The sequence below is a fragment of the Salvelinus namaycush genome, chromosome 8, assembly GCF_016432855.1.
Source record: "Salvelinus namaycush isolate Seneca chromosome 8, SaNama_1.0, whole genome shotgun sequence".
NCBI lineage: Eukaryota > Metazoa > Chordata > Actinopteri > Salmoniformes > Salmonidae > Salvelinus > Salvelinus namaycush.
Genome location: NC_052314.1, coordinates 59943300 through 59960512, shown reverse-complemented (window position 1 = coordinate 59960512; position 17213 = coordinate 59943300). Strand labels below are relative to the sequence as shown.

General features: G+C 43.4%; 1 protein-coding gene across 4 annotated transcripts; it reads right to left on the bottom strand.

Annotated features, from left to right (window-relative positions):
* Nucleotides 1–10016: 10016 nt before the first annotated feature.
* Nucleotides 10017–14329, bottom strand: LOC120052976 (zinc finger protein 3-like). Of its 4 annotated transcripts, none has more exons than XR_005477424.1 (3): nt 14161–14329; nt 13897–14082; nt 10017–12058 (listed from the first exon to the last, which is right to left on the bottom strand). XR_005477424.1 is itself a non-coding variant. In XM_039000227.1 (3 exons), exon 2 carries the CDS (start codon nt 13885–13887, stop codon nt 12871–12873), a length of 1017 nt encoding a protein of 338 aa, XP_038856155.1. In that variant the 5' UTR covers nt 13888–14082; nt 14161–14327; the 3' UTR covers nt 10017–12058; nt 12863–12870. The 4 variants fall into 4 exon arrangements, 2 of the variants coding, with proteins under 2 accessions (XP_038856155.1, XP_038856154.1); XR_005477423.1 differs by lacking the exon at nt 14161–14329 and having other exon boundaries at nt 10017–11423; nt 11813–12058; nt 12863–14091; XM_039000227.1 differs by having other exon boundaries at nt 12863–14082; nt 14161–14327.
* Between the last annotated feature and the right edge of the window lie 2884 nt (nt 14330–17213).

The following is a 17213-nucleotide window of genomic DNA, read 5'->3' as shown; positions in this document are numbered from 1 at the left end:
CTCTGACTGTGATGGTATGTAAACAGCTACGAAAAATACAGATGAAAACTCTCTAGGTAGGTAGTGTGGTCTACAGCTGATCATGAGATATTCTACCTCAGGCGAGCAATAGCTCGAGACTTCCTTAGATATCGTGCACCAGCTGTTATTTACAAAAATACATAGTCCGCCGCCCATTGTCTTACCAGACGCTGCTGTTCTATCCTGCCGGTACAGCGTATAACCAGCTAGCAGTATGTTGATAGTGTCGTCGTTCAGCCACGACTCCGTGAAGCATAAGATATTACAGTTTTTAATGTCCCGTTGGTAGTTTAATCCGCGTAGGTCATCGATTTTATTCTCCAAAGATTGCACGTTTGCTAGCAGAATGGAAGGAAGTGGGGGTTTATTCGATCGCCTACTAATTCTCAGAAGGCAGCCCGCCCTTCGCTCCTTTTTACCCGCCTCCTCTTCATGCAAATCACTGGGATCTGGGCCTGTTCCCGAGAAAGCTGTATATCCTTCGCGTAGGGCTCGTCAGACTCGCGAAAGGAAAAAAAGGATCCTGCTAGTTAGTGGTGAGTAATCGCAGTCCTGATGTCTAGAAATTATTTTTGGGTATAAGAGACTGTAGCGGCAACATTATGTACAAAATAAGTTACAAACAACGCAAATGAACAAACAAAAAAACAATCGGTTGGGGTCACGTAAAACGTCTGCCTTCCTCTCTGGCGCCATTTTACTGTTACTCCTAAAAACCGTTGCTGCTTCCAAAATGATCCTCAACTTGGCAGTTCTTCCTTCCACAAACACAGTCAGGTTGATAATCTGTCCAATGACGGCTATAAAGTCAATCTGATTAACTATCAAGGTGTCCTTTGACACAACACATTTGTGAGAGAAAGATTTCTGAACAGGTCTCGTAACCGTGTCAGGACTAGCATAAGCAACATTTCTTACAGTAGGTCCACTTATTCCAGGAGTAGCCCTATTATCTCCATCCTTCTGCCTAATAGTTCCACCAATCTGCCTCTCAGCCTCTGGATAAGAGACATTAGTCTGGCATTCTCTGGATTTATGGTGCTTTCAACACAACTTGGAATTCCAAGTTGCATGACCGTTCAAAACGTATATTCCCAGTCAGAGCTCGTTTTTTTTCAGAGTTCCCCGTTGTCTTGAACGCACTGAAGTCTGAGAATTCCCAGTTGTTTTGAACATGGCAGAAGTCATGCTGGATTGACAGCATGGCTAATTTATTCAACCTTTTCTGGCCCATGGTGTTGAATGTTTATCCTTTTAAGCTTTAAAAAGTGACCGTTAAACCCAGACTTGGACCACACACCCACTCCACTGAATAGCAGGCTAGTGATGGCTTTGCAATGCTTGCAGTTAGCCACTGATTTCTTCCAAACCACTCATTATTGAATTTGCGATTTCCAACTTGTTTTGCAATGTTTATGTCCTATGGCCGACGAGCACCAATACGTTTATTAAAATAAATGTGTGTCATTTTTACCCCCTTTTCTCCCCAATTTCGTAATTGCGATCTTTTCTCATCGCTGCAACTCCCCAATGCGCTCGGGAGAGGCGAAGGTGAAGTCATGTGTCCTCCGAAACATGACCCGCCAAACCGCGCTTCTTAACACCCACTCGCTTAACCCGGAAGCCAGCTGCAACAATGTGTCGGAAGAAACACTGTTCAACTGACGACCAAAGTCAGCCTGCAGGCGCCCAGCCCGCCACAAGGAGTCGCTAGAGCGCAAGGAGCCAAGTAAAGCCCCCCCGGTCAAACCCTCCCCTAACCCGGATGACGCTGGCCCAATTGTGCGCCGCTCTATGGGACTCCCGGTCACGGTTCACCGATACGTTTTATCTATAAGTTCTCTTTATTTGACAAGGATTGAAAAGGATTTGCCAGTAGATTGTCGACGTGATTCATGATGACTGCTTGTCTAGCTTGAAAGTATGATGTTCACATGATCAGTCCAATCATAGCTATGGTAGATATAATGTAATTTGATGTTATTTTATCTGTGGCCAATGACCTTGAGCCTTTTTGGATGGGAACTTCTAATGTAACTCTATGGCATTACCCAAGGGGCTTGAATTTTTGAGCTCTCCCCGTAGATTTTGCGTCCCCATGAGTGACAGAACACTGAGCCAATCACGGCACAACTAGAGAACATTACCAACAACTACACTCCATATGTTCCGCTGGCTGCCCCACCACCACAGAAAGTACTGCATTTTGGAGCTGCCTTACTCAAGAAAGCAAAAAAAGAGACCATGTTTGTATGCGGCTTTATTAACTCAATCATTATTATAATTTTTTTTACATTGTTTGCAAACTGATGTGTGACATGTATTAATGCCAAAATAACAAGCAAAACAGGCATTTTTTATATATATATATGACCTGAATGACAGGTTGCCACTGCATATTAAGACATAGTTATGACCATCTCATAACGTGTTATGACACTGGGTGTCAAGTGTTACCGAATGCTGTAAGTACAGAAATTGTTTGCTCAGTGGGAAATGAATATCCAATTAGTCAGTGACAACTGTCTGGAGTTTGTGGCAGCAACTATGTGAGCTTATTACAGTATAATTTCCCATGATCTTCTATTTAGAAGAACACCTTACTTTTTTAACAACTCTTGTGTAGCTTGTGAGCGTCATAAAACATGTTACATGTGTGTGTATGTGAGTCATTAGCTCACACTGTTTGTGTGAAGGGACCATTTCAGCTTGTCAGTGATGTGCACGCCGAGTAACCCTCTCCACTGTGGCCCCGTTGAGTTGGATGGGGGGCCTACAGTGGGGGGCCTACAGTAGGCCTACAGTGCCTTGCAAAAGTATTCATCCCCCTTGACGTTTTTTCTACTTTGTTGCATTACAACATGTAATTTAAATGGATTTTTATTTGGATTTCATGTAATGGACATACACAAAATAGTCCAAATTGGTGAAGTAAAATGAAAAAAATAACTTGTTTAAAAGAATTCTACAAAATAAACTACGGAAAAGTGGTCCGTGCATATGTATTCACCCCCTTTGCTATGAAGCCCCTAAATAAGATATGGTGCAACCAATTACCTTCAGAAGTCAAATAATTAGTTAAATAAAGTCCACCTGTGTGCAATCTAAGTGTCACATGATCTGTCACATGATCTCAGTAAATATACGCCTGTTCTGAAAGGCCACAGAGTCTGCAACACCACGAAGCAAGGGGCACCACCAAGCAAGCGGCACCATGAAGACCAAGGAGCTCGCCAAACAGGTCAGGGACAAAGTTGTGGAGAAGGACAGTTCAGGGTTGGGTTATAAAAAAATATCAGAAATTTTGAACATCCCACAGAGCACCATTAAATCCATTATTTAAAAAATGAAAGAATATGGCACCACAACAAACCTGCCAAGAGAGGGCCGCCCACCAAAACTCACGGACCAGGCAAGGAGGGCATTAATCAGAGAGGCAACAAAGAGACCAATGATAACCCTGAAGGAGACGCAAAGCTCCACAGCGGAGATTGGAGTATCTGTCCATAGGACCACTTTAAGCCATACACTCCACAGAGCTGGGCTTTACGGAAGAGTGGCCAGAAAAAGCCATTGCTTAAAGAAAAAATAAGCAAACATGTTTGTGTTCGCCAAAAAACATGTGGGAGACTCCCCAAACATATGGAAGAAGGTACTCTGGTCAGATGAGACAAAATTAGCTTTTTGGCCATCAAGGAAAACACTATGTCTGACGCAAACCCAACACCTCTCATCACCCCGAGAACACCATCCCCACAGTGAAGCATGGTGGTGGCAGCATCATGCTGTGGGGATGTTTTTCATCGGTAGGGACTGGGAAACTGGTCAGAATTGAAGGAATGATGGATGGCACTAAATACAGGGAAATTCTTGAGGGAAACCTGTTTTAGTCTAGAGATTTGAAACTGGGATGGAGGTTCACCTTCCAGCAGGACAATGACCCTAAGCATACTGCTAAAGCAACACTCGAGTGGTTTAAGGGGAAACATTTAAATGTCTTGGAATGGCCTAGTCAAAGCCCAGACATCAATCCAATTGAGAATCTGTGGTATGACTTAAAGATTGCTGTACACCAGCGGAACCCATCCAACTTGAAGGAGCTGGAGCAGTTTTGCCTTGAAAAATGGGAAAAAATCCCAGTGGCTAGACGTGCCAAGCTTATAGAGACATACCCCAAGAGACTTGCAGCTGTAATTGCTACAAAAGGTGGCTCTACAAACTATTGACTTTGGGGGGGTGAATAGTTATGCACGCTCAAGTTTTCTGTTTTTTTTGTCTTATTTCTTATTTGTTTCACAATAAAACATATTTTGCATCTTCAAAGTGGTAGGCATGTTGTGTAAATCAAATGATACAACCCCCCAAAAAATATATTTTAATTCCAGGTTGTAAGGCAACAAAATAGGAAAAATGCCAAGGGGGTGAATACTTTCGCAAGCCATTGTAATACATTATCACAGCATATTGGCGATATGCCTGGCCTGCCAATATTGTTCTTCTCAGACCATATCATATTTCAAAACTCAAGCTCAAAAATAGATCAGTTTGTGTAGCACTTGCTGAGCATAAATTGAAATAATTTGTAAATAATTAGCTTTTTATTTTACTGATGGGACCTGCATCTAATGGCAATGGTGCTTTCAAGACAACCGGGAACTTGTAAAAAACAAGATAAAATCATGATGTCCGTGATCTTCAGGCCGGAGTTCTAGAAAGATTCCTGAGTTTCTGACTTGGAATTCTGAGTTCAAATCAAATCAAATCAAATATTATTGGTCACGTACACATATTTAGCAGATGTTATTACGGGTGTAGCGAAATGCTTCTGTTCCTAGCTCCAACAGTGCAGTAGTATCAAAAAAGTCATAACAATACACAAATCTAAAAGTAAAAGAATGTAATTAAGAAAGAAAGAAATATATAAATATTAGGACGAGCAATGTCGGAGTGGCATTGACTAAATACAGTAGAATAGAATACAGTATATACATATGAGTTGAGTAAAGCAGTATGTAAACATTATTAACTTTTTATGGCTGCAGGGGCAGTATTGAGTAGCTCTGTTTAAGGTGCCCATTTCAAACGGCCTCGTACTCAATTCTTGCTCGTACAATATGCATATTATTGTTATTATTGGATAGAAAACACTCTCTAGTTTCTATAGCCGTTTGAATTATGTCTCTGAGTGGAACAGAACTCATTCTACAGCACTTTTCCTGATATGGAGTGAGATTTCAGAAATCTTGGACTCTGGTCCCAGGTCAGTTTTAAAGTCCCTGTAAATGCTATGAGGATACAAACACTGCCCACGCCTTCCTCTAGATGTCAGTAAGAGGTGACAATTTGAATGGAGTCGATTGCGCAATCAGGGCCTGTATAAAAGGCCAAAGACCGGATGTACCGTTCTTTTCCTGCTGCGCCTGACGCACGATGGACGTCGGACCTGCTCTCTTTCCAAGCTTGGGTTTAGCCAGTAATATATCGCCGGTCATGTTTTTACTCGTTATAGGTGTTAAAAACATCATAAGGTAGTTAATTTAAACCGTTTTATAGCAATTTATATCCGTTTAGTGCGATTTTGAGGCATTGCTTTGTGTTGCACTTTGAAGCGCCGGGCACGTTTCGGGGTCCCGGTCGAACGTTAGTGGGCATTTCGACGGACAAGAGGACATCTTTCGACCAAAAGAAGATTAGACCCAAGAAAGGATACATTGCCCAAGATTCTGATGGAAGATCACCTCATAGTAAGAAATATTTAAGATGATAAATCGTTGTTCTGTCGAAAAATTTTAAACGCATATTCCGCCATTTTTTTTGGTATAGCTTCGCTTGGCGAACCCTGTATTGCACAGTAAGGATAATTTTAGAAATGTAATTCAGCGATTGCATTAAGAACTAATTTGTCTTTCGATAGCTGTCCAACTTATATTTTTTTAGTCAAGTTTATGAATAGTTATGCATGAGACAAGATCACTGTTAAAGATGGCGCCCGACATTTTCAGGCTAGTTTTGCTAGTATTGTCATTGTATAACCACGTTTTTTTGTGGCTAAATATGCACATTTTCGAACAAACTCTATATGTATGTTGTAATATGATGTTACAGGAGTGTCATCGGAAGAATTCTGAGAAGGTTAGTGAAAAAATTAATATATTTTGGTGATGATTACGTTATCGCTCTCTTTGGCTTGAATCAATGCTCGGGTAACGTTTGCACATGTGGTATGCTAATATAACGATTTATTGTGTTTTCGCTGTAAAACACTTAGAACATCTGAAATATTGTCTGAATTCACAAGATCTGTGTCTTTCCATTGCTGTGAGCTGTGTATTTTTAAGAAATGTTTTATGATTAGTAATTAGGTAATACACGTTGCTCTGTGTATTTATTCTAGTCGAGTTGTGATGGTGGGTGCAATTGTAAACTATGATTTCTACCTGAAATATGCAAATTTTTCTAACAAAACCTATCCTATACAATAAATATGTTATCAGACTGTCATCTGATGAGGTTTTTTCTTGGTTAGTGGCTATCAATATCTTTATTTGGCCGAATTGGTGATAGCACCTGATGGAGTAAGAAACTGATGGAGTTAGAAAAGTGGTGTCTTTTGCTAACGTGGTTAGCTAATAGATTTACATATTTTGTCTTCCCTGTAAAACATTTTAAAAATCGGACATGTTGGCTTGATTCACAAGATGTGTACCTTTCATATGCTGTATTGGACTTGTTAATGTGTGAAAGTTAAATATTTAAAAAAAATATTTTTTTGAATTTCGCGCCCTGCACTTTGAGCTGGATGTTGTCATAGGTGTACCGACCTCGGGCTTGCAGCCATAAGAGGTATTAAAGTGACTAGTGTTCCATTATTAAAGTGGCCAGTGATTCCATGTCTATGTATATAGGGCAGCAGCCTCTAAGCTGCAGAGTTGAGTAACCGGGTAGTAGCCGGCTGATGATGGCTATTTAACAGTCTGATGGCCTTGAGATAGAAGCTGTTTTTCAGTCTCTCGGTCCCAGCTTTGATGCACCTGTACTGACCTCGCCTTCTGGATGATAGTGGGTGAACAGGCAGTGGCTCGGGTGGTTGTTGTCCTTGATGATCCTTTTGGCCTTCCTGTGACATCGGGTGCTGTAGGTGTCCTGGAGGGCAGGCAGTGTGCCCCCGGTGATGCGTTGGGTGTAACGGATGTGAAATGGCTAGCTAGTTAGCGGTGGTGCGCGCTAATAGCCTTTCAATCGGTGACGGCACTTGCTCTGAGACCTTGAAGTAGTGGTTCCCCTTGCTCTGCAAGGGCCGCGGCTTTTGTGGAGCGATGGGTAACGATGCTTCGTGGGTGACTGTTGTTGATGTGTGCAGAGGGTCCCTGGTTCGCGCCCGGGTCGGGGCGAGGGGACGGACTAAAGTTATACTGTTACATGGGCAGACCATACCACCCTCTGGAGAGCCCTGCGGTTGCGGGTGGTGCAGTTGCCGTACCAGGCGGTGATACAGGCCGACAGGATGCTCTCAATTGTGCATCTGTAAAAGTTTCTGAGGGTCTGTGTGGGTGGACCATTTCAGATTGTCAGTGATGTGTACGCCAAGGAACTTAAAGCTTTCCACCTTCTCGCCAGGTGGAATGACCGTTCAAAACTATTTATCCCAGTCTAAGTTCCCAGTTGTCTTGAACGAACTGAAGTCTGAGATTTCCGAGTTCCCAGTTGTTTTGAACACAGCATTAGTCTGAGTGGAGGGAGGAAGAGAGCAGCAGAGGGTGTCCGCCTCTCACGGTCGCCGCTCTCTCCTTTTCTCTGGTGAGACTGACCAGAGGGGACCCCGTCTTCTACCTAATGGCAAAACTCAAGTCGCACCGCATCTGCCTCATGCACAAATTCATATTCCTATGACCAGAGAAAGTTAAATATTCCTCTATATTAACATAGACACGACGAGCTGCAGGCCTATCACTTTGCCTACCCGGAGCGCAGGGCTTCTGAATCAAGTGCACCTACCACCAAAAGCGCAACACTTAAGAAAACAGAGCACAAGCCTTGGACTAGGAATGCATTGAAGATCGACCAAGGACTGTAGACTAAATACAGTGACATACACTGCCCTACATATTTATTTGGACATTGAAGCTAAAACTTTGAATTTGGCTCCAGCATTTTGGATTTGAGATCAAATGTTTCATATAAGGCGATTATGTTGTGCCCAATATAAATGAATGGTAAATAATGTGTTGTATCATTTTGGAGTCACTTTTATTGTAAATAAGAATATAATTTGTTTCTGAACACTGCTACATTAATGTGGATGCTACCATGATTGCGGATAATCATGAACGAATCGTGAAAATTGATGAGTGAGAAAGTCAAAGGCACAAAAATCATACCCCTAAGACATGCTAACCTCTCACCATTACCAATAAGAGAGGAGGTTAGCCATTTCTTTTTGCGGGGGGTGTATGATATTTATGCCTCTGTAACCTTCTCACTCTTAAATATCTCCAGTTGGCTGCCTGAAATTGGCAGTTTGGTGAACATTTTTAAGGACACATCTCAAATAGAGCCCTTAATGTCTTATTCAGCCGGCTGTGTCCCACCCGTAGCCTTGTAAAGACGGCCTCCTCTCTTCTGTTTCTTCCTGCCGTCCTCCCCGGCTTTCCTCTGTAGCCTACTTGGAATAGATGCCTGCCCTTATTGTCTCTAAGCAGTTTCACTGCTCCTGCCATCTCTGCACCACCACTGTCCATATCAGTCCCTTAGCCTCTGCCTTCCTCATGGGGACCTCCACCTCCTCTCTCCTAAGGGCCTGTCTAGCTAGCACATCTACTTCCTCATTCTCTTCCACCCCCACACGGTTTACACAAGCTAAACGAATCTGTACACCCATCTGCCTCACCGGGAATGAATTGGAGTACCTCATATAGCATGTCTTGTCTCCTCCGTAATCTGAAGGACTTCACTCATCAATACTGCACACGAGTCAGAACACACAACAACCCTGTCCGGCTTCATGTCCTCCACCCACTGCAAGGCCAACAGTACTGCCATCAGCTCTCCCGTGTATACAGCCAGTTGGTCTCTGTGATACATCTGCCGATTGCCACCCCACGTTCTTTCACTACAAGTGTGGTGGATACATTACCGTAAATGACCTGAAAAGAATGGCTGGCTAGATCCCATCAGTGGCAAGGACAGAAACCTATATGTTTGAAGGAAGCCAATGAAACCAAGGCCAATTTAAATTCTAAATGATAAACAAGCAGAGACAACATAACAAAAGGACAACAGGTTTGATCACCTATTTTACATTGTTTGGTACATAAAGAAACAGGTACCACATAATGTTGGGGTATATTTGTTATGAATAGAACATCTGCAAAACCAAATTGAGGGAAAATATAGTGTTATACTTCAATGACAGTGTTTCAGTTATGCCAGCACACCAAACAACAAGTCTGTATCATCTGAGAATGTGAAAGGACACAGAAAAAACTCTTACCCCAAGACACTTCACATGATAACTATAATATATCAGCTAAAGAATGGTTCCCAGATATCCCCTATACATCTCAAGCTACACTGCTACGATTTCTCCCCTTTGTGGACACTTCTATGTCTGGTAAGGTTATTCTGGAAGGAGAAGCTTGCATAGTTTGCACTGAGGAAGGCTAGATCCAGGATCAAGCCTACTATGAACCCATTAACCAGGCTTTAGACAAGACCCTGAAGGAGAAGACAGACTTCCTGTTAGACTATCACCAAGGGGTCTCCCACCACTCTCTTTGAAGGCTGAAGCCCAGGGTGACCTGCTTTGTTCATCATGGATACTGTGGTGTTTGTATCATAGGAACAGGAGGGTCTATCTCTATCAGCCCCAGGCCCTGCTTCATCCCTGCACTGAGACTGTGAAGAGAAGGGTCTGGGCTGCAGACTGAATCCCTGACTGGAGCCTCCGTCTCTTGTCGTGGAGAATCGTCTCAGAAATATAACACTCTTACAAGAACTTGTGAATTCAATAAAGACTTTAATACAAAGTAGCAAAGCCGAGCCCCTCCATGGAAAGAGACTAAATTCTCATATTACAGAGTCCTGCCTTTATAGGATTCTGTCTTTGCATAACGTATAGAGTCCCCTCCATCTATATGAAAATAGCTTCCCTTGACTTTTCTCTATGATTATATTTTCATCTCAGAGCTTGCTTGTTCACGCCCACTAACGCTCATATCTGCTTTTGGTTAGGTTATAACGATGACAGAACCCTCTTCACGTCCTAAAATAATCTATGCATTGCATGCTTATGTTTTACGTGTTAGTCATCAGTTATCTTGCTTCCATCTTTCTTCCTGTATCCTGCTGACCATAATACGTCCAGCTGTCATAAATGTACGTGTGGTCTTGGTTAATGTACTCTTTCAAAAATAGAGTATAGCCTGGGTGTCATATGGTCTGGGTGTCATCTTCTCTTAATGTGCATGTCCTTGCTACTTCAGCCTAGCAACTAAACCTATCTATAATTAATGCTGAGTTCTCCTTAATGGTTTTCTCCAACACTCTCTGATGACCACCAGGACTGAGGTTGTTCAGTCCACCTGTCCACTGGTTGTGGTCTGTGTGGTGGTGGAGTCTCTGTCCCTTGTGGTTCGGTCCTGGTTGTGACTCAGGAAGGAAGAGCGATTGCTCCTGATACAGGGTTCTGATCCGGGGCCAGGGTTGTGACCAGCCAATTTCAGAAAAGCATAAAGGTTTATATAAGAAACTCTATGTTGTACACAGAAACATGACATGATATTATAAAATGTTAACCACAGTCAAGGCCACCTCTATGACTGTGATTCAAGTACCTAACAATATGCAGCCATTGGAGTTTAATTGTAAAAAAATACTCTCGCTTTGATAAAATACACTTTAGAATACTTTGGAAAAGGTTCAACATTACACACATCTTTATGTTCTTATCTCTATCGTTCTTTATCTTAACTTCCTGTCAAGTAAACATGAATTAAGGCACTATCATTTCCTCATTATAAAACACCAGCATCAAACAGGACAAGGTTGTCACTCTTCATCAGTGAAGCATTTTTACAGACACCATCACACCAACCATCACCATATCATCTACTCTGCCTCATCATACTCATTCCTTCCTCAGTTCACCTCATCCAGTTCCCTACTACATCCAAAACCAACAGAATTAACTACAAACTAACTAGTACTACATTACATGTCAAATTACTCTCTATACATGGTTCTTGTGCATTTTCTGCTGATGTATCCTGAGGTAGCTCCTCTCTCCCAAGTGGACATTCAGGTGCATCTTCAGCTGGTCCTGGCGAGAGATACTCTCCTCACACTGGGGGCAGCTGTAGGGTTTTTCCCATGAGTGGACTCTCTGGTGCCCCTTGCAGGTGGTGCTGGTGGGTAGTGCTGAGCGATTACTTACACTTTTATGACGGATTAATACCAAATATCAATCTTAGATCATGTATTTTTTGACTAGCAGCAGATCAGGCTTCCCATCCTCCATGTCTACTGACTGCGAGAGATACAGAGTGAGAGGATGTTGGATCAAGAAATCTGATATAAGCATCCTGCTATGGAGCATCTTCTCATTGGGCAGTGAGGGATTGCTATGAGTGCTATGCAAACATGTTAGTTGATTTCATACTATGCAACGTGTACATTGATTTGATTATTTGAAATTCTTTAATCGTTTGATAATTCAAAGACATGGTCCCACACTTACAGATCCACAAAAGCAGATTTTTTTTTTTTTTGCTGAAATACGATGGCCAGAGCTTACCATGATGTTGTACAACGATTTTCATCAATAGGTCCTCATTTTTGTCAAAGTATGACATATTTGGGCTTGAAATAGAAAATCCTCAGTGAGACTGTATGTGGTCCAGTGCTGCTCAGCTGGTTCCTCTGTGGGTTCAGGAGGAGGTGTAGTCTGGTTGTCCTCCATGAACATGGTCCCCTCAGGGTTCCCCAAACCCTTCTCACAGCCCTCCTCCTTCACCAGTAGCACCTCTGGTCCCTCCTCCTCCTGGAAGAGACAGGTGATGCAAATTACAGACATACACTCTCTCAAATTACAGACACACACACTGATAATAAACACACTTTAAAACGTAGTGTTTACCCATCCACACTACATTTGAGTCCTATACTGTAGTTATAGAATGACTTCATTGTTGTTAAACTGATTATGGACATAAATAAGATGTTGTGGGTAAAAATGGTCAAAAGTCATCATCAGACAAACCTGACTAAACTATTTTGACATGTACAGTAGGTGTTTGTTAGTGTGTGGGTATGTGTAGGTATATTTAGTAAGTGTATATTAGTTATAAAGTGCTCTTGGGTGTATGCAGAATAGGGTGAGATCAGATTTGATGTATATTAAAGACAGTTTCAATGAAAGTCTTAGAATGAAAAGTCCCATTTTGTGTTTATTAAACATAAACAAGTGTTAAATACACCATATGAAAACCACACATACACGTCTCAACTAAAAATCTGCATAAACTTGAAAAACGTAATTAATTTTCTCATTAAAAATGTCTTGGGAAAAAAATTAAGTAGTTTAATGGAAGTAATGAAATAGGCATTTGGAAACATCATATAGCCTACACTGTACAAACACAATATGTAACAGACTATTTAGGCTTATACATCACACAATGTCTGGATGCAATATTCTACCCAGGAATATTCAACACCGAAATCTGTTACTCTCATTATTTCAAATTCATCTGTGGATCTTTTCTGCTGACAACAATAAAAATTATTATTTCTCTTTAAGGCAGGGTTTGATGTAAACCTCAGAAGCTATGGAGTGGAATGTTACCTTCTATGTTATAGAGTGGAATGGTTTTTCTGCTGGTGTATCCTGAGGTAGCTCCTCTCTGAGAACCTCTTCCTGCAGTGCGTACAGGCGAACGGCCTCTCTCCCGTGTGGACTTTCAGGTGCATCTTCAGCTTGTCCAGGCGGGAGAACCTCTTCTCACACTGTGGGCAGCTGTAGGGTTTCTCCCCTGTGTGGACCCTCTGGTGCCTCTTCAGGTCACCAGACTGGGCAAAGCACATGTGACACTGGTTACAGCTGAAGGGTTTCACCCCTGTGTGGAATCTCTGGTGAATCTCCACCTTTTGAGGACAGCTGAAGCCTTTGCTACAGAACATGCAGAGGAACCGTTTCTCTTTACTACTGTCTGATGTTGCTCCCCCTCCCTGAGCCTGGGCTCTAGCGCTGTCGTTTGAGTTCAATACCTGATCGAAAAGGTTGTGTGAATCGGAAGGTCCCATCGATGTGGACACTGGGTCCCGATCCCTGAGCGTGTGTAAAGGGGAGTGGGTCACGTCATTTGGAATTGTCTCTAAGCTTTCCCTGTAATCTAAGAAGTCTCTGCCTTGTGAGTGTCCGTCACCTAGGTGACTATCCACATTCCATGTGGGAGGAGCGTCACCCTCCACTTTCACAGTCACTTCATCAATGACTATAACCTCCCCTTTCTTATCTAGGCACCCTTCAGAGAACACACTACTACTGTACCGGTTCCAGTCCCCTCTAGACAGATTAGTTTGCGTCTCTAATCCCAAGGATATATTGCCAGGGTCCATCTCTGTAGAGTAAGAACAAGACGGATCCTCAACGCCAGTTTCTAACGCATTACCATCTTCACGGGAATGAACCGTCTTCTGGCTCTGGTGAAATACCGTTAAGTATTCGGAACCGGGAGCAGGAGGACAGCCGAGTGGCCCCAGCCCCAGTCTCTCTGGGTCTGATCTGTGGTCAGTTCCTGTGTGTAATAGCCTGTGTGTTTCAGTTAATGTCTTGGTGTCGGTCTCTGACTTGAGGGCGGAGTTCGGCATTCCACTGACCTCCGTGATGCGGTGTCGGATCCTGGACTGGGTAAGTGATGTGGGGTCCTCCGTGGCTACAGGGGGCACTCCAGATGCTGCTCCAGTCTGGATGTCTCTGCTGTGCCATGGGTCCTCTTCTCCTTCAGACCCCTCCTGCTTGACCAGAGACGATTCTCCAGGACCTGCAGCCTCTGCATCTTCAGACTGACACATGAAGAGAGGAGTTTATTACCGGTACATGAGTTGAATTGGATAACAATGTCAAAGGGAATGCGCTCTAACCTCTATCACGATTACGTGCTGGCTTGAGGTTTCACTCCCCTCATCAACAGTGATTGGTTGGTCATCTCTCCATGTATTGTGTCCCGCTGGCTTCACAAAGCTCCTGTAGCCTCCAGTGAGATGTCCTTCACCTGAGAGTGATTGGGGGAAAAGAGGTGGTTAGGTTAGCTACTGTCAATGCTCAACAATATACACTGCTCAAAAAAATAAAGGGAACACTTAAACAACACAATGTAACTCCAAGTCAATCACACTTCTGTGAAATCAAACTGTCCACTTAGGAAGCAACACTGATTGACAATAAATTTCACATGCTGTTGTGCAAATGGAATAGACAAAAGGTGGAAATTTTAGGCAATTAGCAAGACACCCCCAATAAAGGAGTGGTTCTGCAGGTGGTGACCACAGACCACTTCTCAGTTCCTATGCTTCCTGGCTGATGTTTTGGTCACTTTTGAATGCTGGCGGTGCTTTCACTCTAGTGGTAGCATGAGACGGAGTCTACAACCCACACAAGTGGCTCAGGTAGTGCAGCTCATCCAGGATGGCACATCAATGCGAGCTGTGGCAAGAAGGTTTGCTGTGTCTGTCAGCGTAGTGTCCAGAGCATGGAGGCGCTACCAGGAGACAGGCCAGTACATCAGGAGACGTGGAGGAGGCCGTCGGAGGGCAACAACCCAGCAGCAGGACCGCTACCTCCGCCTTTGTGCAAGGAGGAGCACTGCCAGAGCCCTGCAAAATGACCTCCAGCAGGCCACAAATGTGCATGTGTCTGCTCAAACGGTCAGAAACAGACTCCATGAGGGTGGTATGAGGGTCCAACGTCCACAGGTGGGGGTTGTGCTTACAGCCCAACACCGTGCAGGACGTTTGGCATTTGCCAGAGAACACCAAGATTGGCAAATTCGCCACTGGCGCCCTGTGCTCTTCACAGATGAAAGCAGGTTCACACTGAGCACATGTGACAGACGTGACAGAGTCTGGAGACGCCGTGGAGAACGTTCTGCTGCCTGCAACATCCTCCAGCATGACCGGTTTGGCGGTGGGTCAGTCATGGTGTGGGGTGGCATTTCTTTGGGGGGCCGCACACCCCTCCATGTGCTCGCCAGAGGTAGCCTGACTGCCATTAGGTACCGAGATGAGATCCTCAGACCCCTTGTGAGACCATATGCTGGTGCGGTTGGCCCTGGGTTCCTCCTAATGCAAGACAATGCTAGACCTCATGTGGCTGGAGTGTGTCAGCAGTTCCTGCAAGAGGAAGGCATTGATGCTATGGACTGGCCCGCCCGTTCCCCAGACCTGAATCCAATTGAGCACATCTGGGACATCATGTCTCGCTCCATCCACCAACGCCACGTTGCACCACAGACTGTCCAGGAGTTGGCGGATGCTTTAGTCCAGGTCTGGGAGGAGATCCCTCAGGAGACCATCCGCCACCTCAGCAGGAGCATGCCCAGGCGTCGTAGGGAGGTCATACAGGCACGTGGAGGCCACACACACTACTGAGCCTCATTTTGACTTGTTTTACGGACATTACATCAAAGTTGGATCAGCCTGTAGTGTGGTTTTCCACTTTAATTTTGAGTGTGACTCCAAATCCAGACCTCCATGGGTTGATAAATTTGATTTCCATTGATCATTTTTGTGTGATTTTGTTGTCAGCACATTCAACTATGTAAAGAAAAAAGTATTTAATAAGAATATTTCATTCATTTAGATCTAGGATGTGTTATTTTAGTGTTCCCTTTATTTTTTTGAGCAGTGTATTTATTGACTGTCTAGAACTGGCAAGGATGTAAGCTAACACGTCTCATAACTTCCTGGTATACTATTTATTGATTGTATTATTTTCCATGTGTCACACTGTTTTAATTGAGTAAATAATAGGAAATGCAGTAAATCAAGAATCTGGTTAGAATATGATAATGTGTCTTTGCACAAGATAAGAAATCAGGGGAATTACTTCTTACTATCCAAAAACTGACCAAGACTCAATTCTGGTTAACACATTTGAACACATGTGCGGAGGGGAACCGGGCGACATGTCCTCGCGACATCGTGACGTGTTTTATTACACCGTACGTCATCTTCACGCAATCTCATTGGGCTACTGGACCGAGACAAAGGCCTTTCTAAATTCGATTTGTTCCCGAGTCCTCTCGCCTCCTTTTGAAATAGGCCAAAGGTAATCGAGGAGAGCCGGCGAGGAGATCGAACGTGGACGAAAATGTGCTTGTATGAAATGAGAAGCTGCTTCTCCACAATTTCCATCAGGCAAATGACAGGTAGATCCCAAAATAAATATGTAATGTGATAAAAACAAATTAAGTTAGCTGCGCAAGACATTTAATTGATAAAAGGATAAGTAGCATATCAATCTTAATGTGTGCATGCTTTTCTCCTCTGAAAGTATAACAGCTGATTCAAAGGGGGTGAGGCAGATTAAGGCAATTTCCATAGGCAGCCACATAGAGAAGTGCGATTAGACAATTCCTAAGACACTTTAGTCCTCACCTTTGGGCACAAAACACCCATTGAATTATATAAAAATATATAATAAATCACTCACAGCCCAAGATAAACATTTTATATCCACCCAATGTCTGCCAGGTTTTGGGATGACGTCGTCGCTGCTACCTGTGCCCACTGAGTTCTTGTGCGCATCTAACGTTAGTCTGTATAAACCGGATGCAACCCAGATATAGACGGTCCATGAATCGGCGTATGTGAACATGAGTTGATTACCTTAAACTACGGTCAGACATTTTAAATGCAGTCTCCAGTTCTTATTATACGTCAGTGATTGACACGCTCCTCGACCACTTATCGGTTTCCGGATCACGGAAGAGAGACAAAGATTATGGATATTCTGACAAGATACACGTCTCTCCGCCCTAACAATGGGAGTTATTGTCCACAAAGCGGCACGGAGGGCTGTCTAGCTCCCGACTAAACTTTCTTTGGATTGGTGGATACGTCTCATTATTGTAATCCATTTTTGAATATTCGATGAGGGTTGTGGACGTCAACCGCCAATACTCAATGGAGATAGA